Source organism: Hipposideros armiger, unplaced genomic scaffold (assembly GCF_001890085.2).
Source record: "Hipposideros armiger isolate ML-2016 unplaced genomic scaffold, ASM189008v1 scaffold_525, whole genome shotgun sequence".
NCBI lineage: Eukaryota > Metazoa > Chordata > Mammalia > Chiroptera > Hipposideridae > Hipposideros > Hipposideros armiger.
This window is the reverse complement of record NW_017731875.1, coordinates 947,399-948,898: the sequence shown is the minus strand read 5'-3', so window position 1 is coordinate 948,898 and position 1,500 is coordinate 947,399. Positions and strand designations below refer to the sequence as shown.

The following is a 1,500-nucleotide window of genomic DNA, read 5'->3' as shown; positions in this document are numbered from 1 at the left end:
CAGGGACTGCAGCCTACGCCGTCGCCGGCGACTCATGGCAGCCCAGCTCCAGGTTGAGCTGTTGTTCAGCATCTTAGCTGTGGAGGGCAGTGTCACAGGCCCTCATATGTGGGATCCAAACCAGGGTCTTCTGGCGTCCCAAGCCAGCTCTTAACCAACGCGCCACTCGGCCGGCTCAGCTTGCTCATTTTAGACTATGAGCTTTTGTTAATATCTCCTGCATGAAATCTTGGCCATTCTCTCCCACCCCTTTGTGAGGACACAATGTCCTCACTCTAACTTTATTTTAGTTACATGTTATATTCAATCAGAAGATAATGCACAATGATTACATGTGTCTCAGCCTTGGCTCCCCAGTAAGACAGTGGAATCCTTCAGGAGTGCAAGCTATTGTTGGTTCATAAAGACTTTTTCTGGAAAGCTCCCAGCCATCTCTTAACTCATACTTTTATCTCCAATTCAACCTCACAAGACATATGACAAGCTAGTTGATTCAAAAGGTACATTACAGCAAATTGAAATGGTAACCCAAGCTTAGACCTTGGATCTCTATAAAAAACTTTCTTTTAAAACTGAATTCTGACATGTACCACAAATCTGCTTTTTACCCCCGTAGGCACTGTTTACCACCTGCTTCCTTCCCTACAGAAAGCTTTTGTCACAGTGCTCTAAAAGTCCCTTCTGACTTAACTAACCCTTTCCCCACCCCGGGAAACTTCTTCCCCAAATTTCCATCCTCCTACACCCTGTAGAACCCTCCCACAATTCACATTTCTCAAAAGAGTTCTCGTTTCTTCCTGTGTCTCTCCCCACCCCTCAGTCAATGAGACTTTTCTCCTCTAACACAAGAGTAAAAGATGGAGAAGATACAATATTAATTTCTGATTATTGAACAGAATGCACTTTATTAAACAGAAGCTGTGCTGTCAAGGCCAAAACCCAGTCCCAATGTGTGGAAGGAGGGCATGGGGACACAAATGGGAACTGGTGAACTAGAAAGGGGACTCAGTGGTACTTGTGGGCCAGAGCATTGGCAACATTGGCCACCAGCTTCTGCCAAGCGGCCTGCACCTCAGGGGTGAATTCCTTGCCAAAATGAGAAGCCAGAATAATCACCAGCACATTGCCCAGGAGCTGTTAGGTGAAAGACAAAATGACAAATAGGCATTTGGGTAGAATTTTCCAAAAAACGTTGTAGAAAAAATAGCTCAATACCTGTACTCCCTGCCAACTCTGCACCTTAAACCGCCCCAAAGTTTGTGCTCATACAATAAACTCAGATAACCTAGTCTCTAAATTCAATTCATTTTTTATGAGCCCTTTATTCAACATTCTGTCCACATATATCTACCCTCACTCCTATCTCACCATTTTTATTTACCTCTCTCCCTTTCTCATTTACCAATTGTCTAATTCTTATAATCACAGGACTTCAGGGCTTCATGGGCTCTCAGAGTGAATTTAGCGAAAGTCTCCAGCCAATATCAGAACAAGCCTCCA

The 1,500-nt window shown here is 44.1% G+C and overlaps 1 protein-coding gene across 1 annotated transcript in view; it reads right to left on the bottom strand.

Annotated features, from left to right (window-relative positions):
- Window positions 1–1,005: 1,005 nt before the first annotated feature.
- The window catches only part of HBE1 (hemoglobin subunit epsilon 1), a 5,385-nt gene continuing 4,890 nt past the window's right edge, over window positions 1,006–1,500 (bottom strand). Inside the window, exon 3 of the mRNA XM_019668451.1 lies at window positions 1,006–1,134. Within this exon, the coding sequence (XP_019523996.1) occupies window positions 1,006–1,134 (129 nt within the window). The remainder of the gene's footprint in view (window positions 1,135–1,500) is intronic.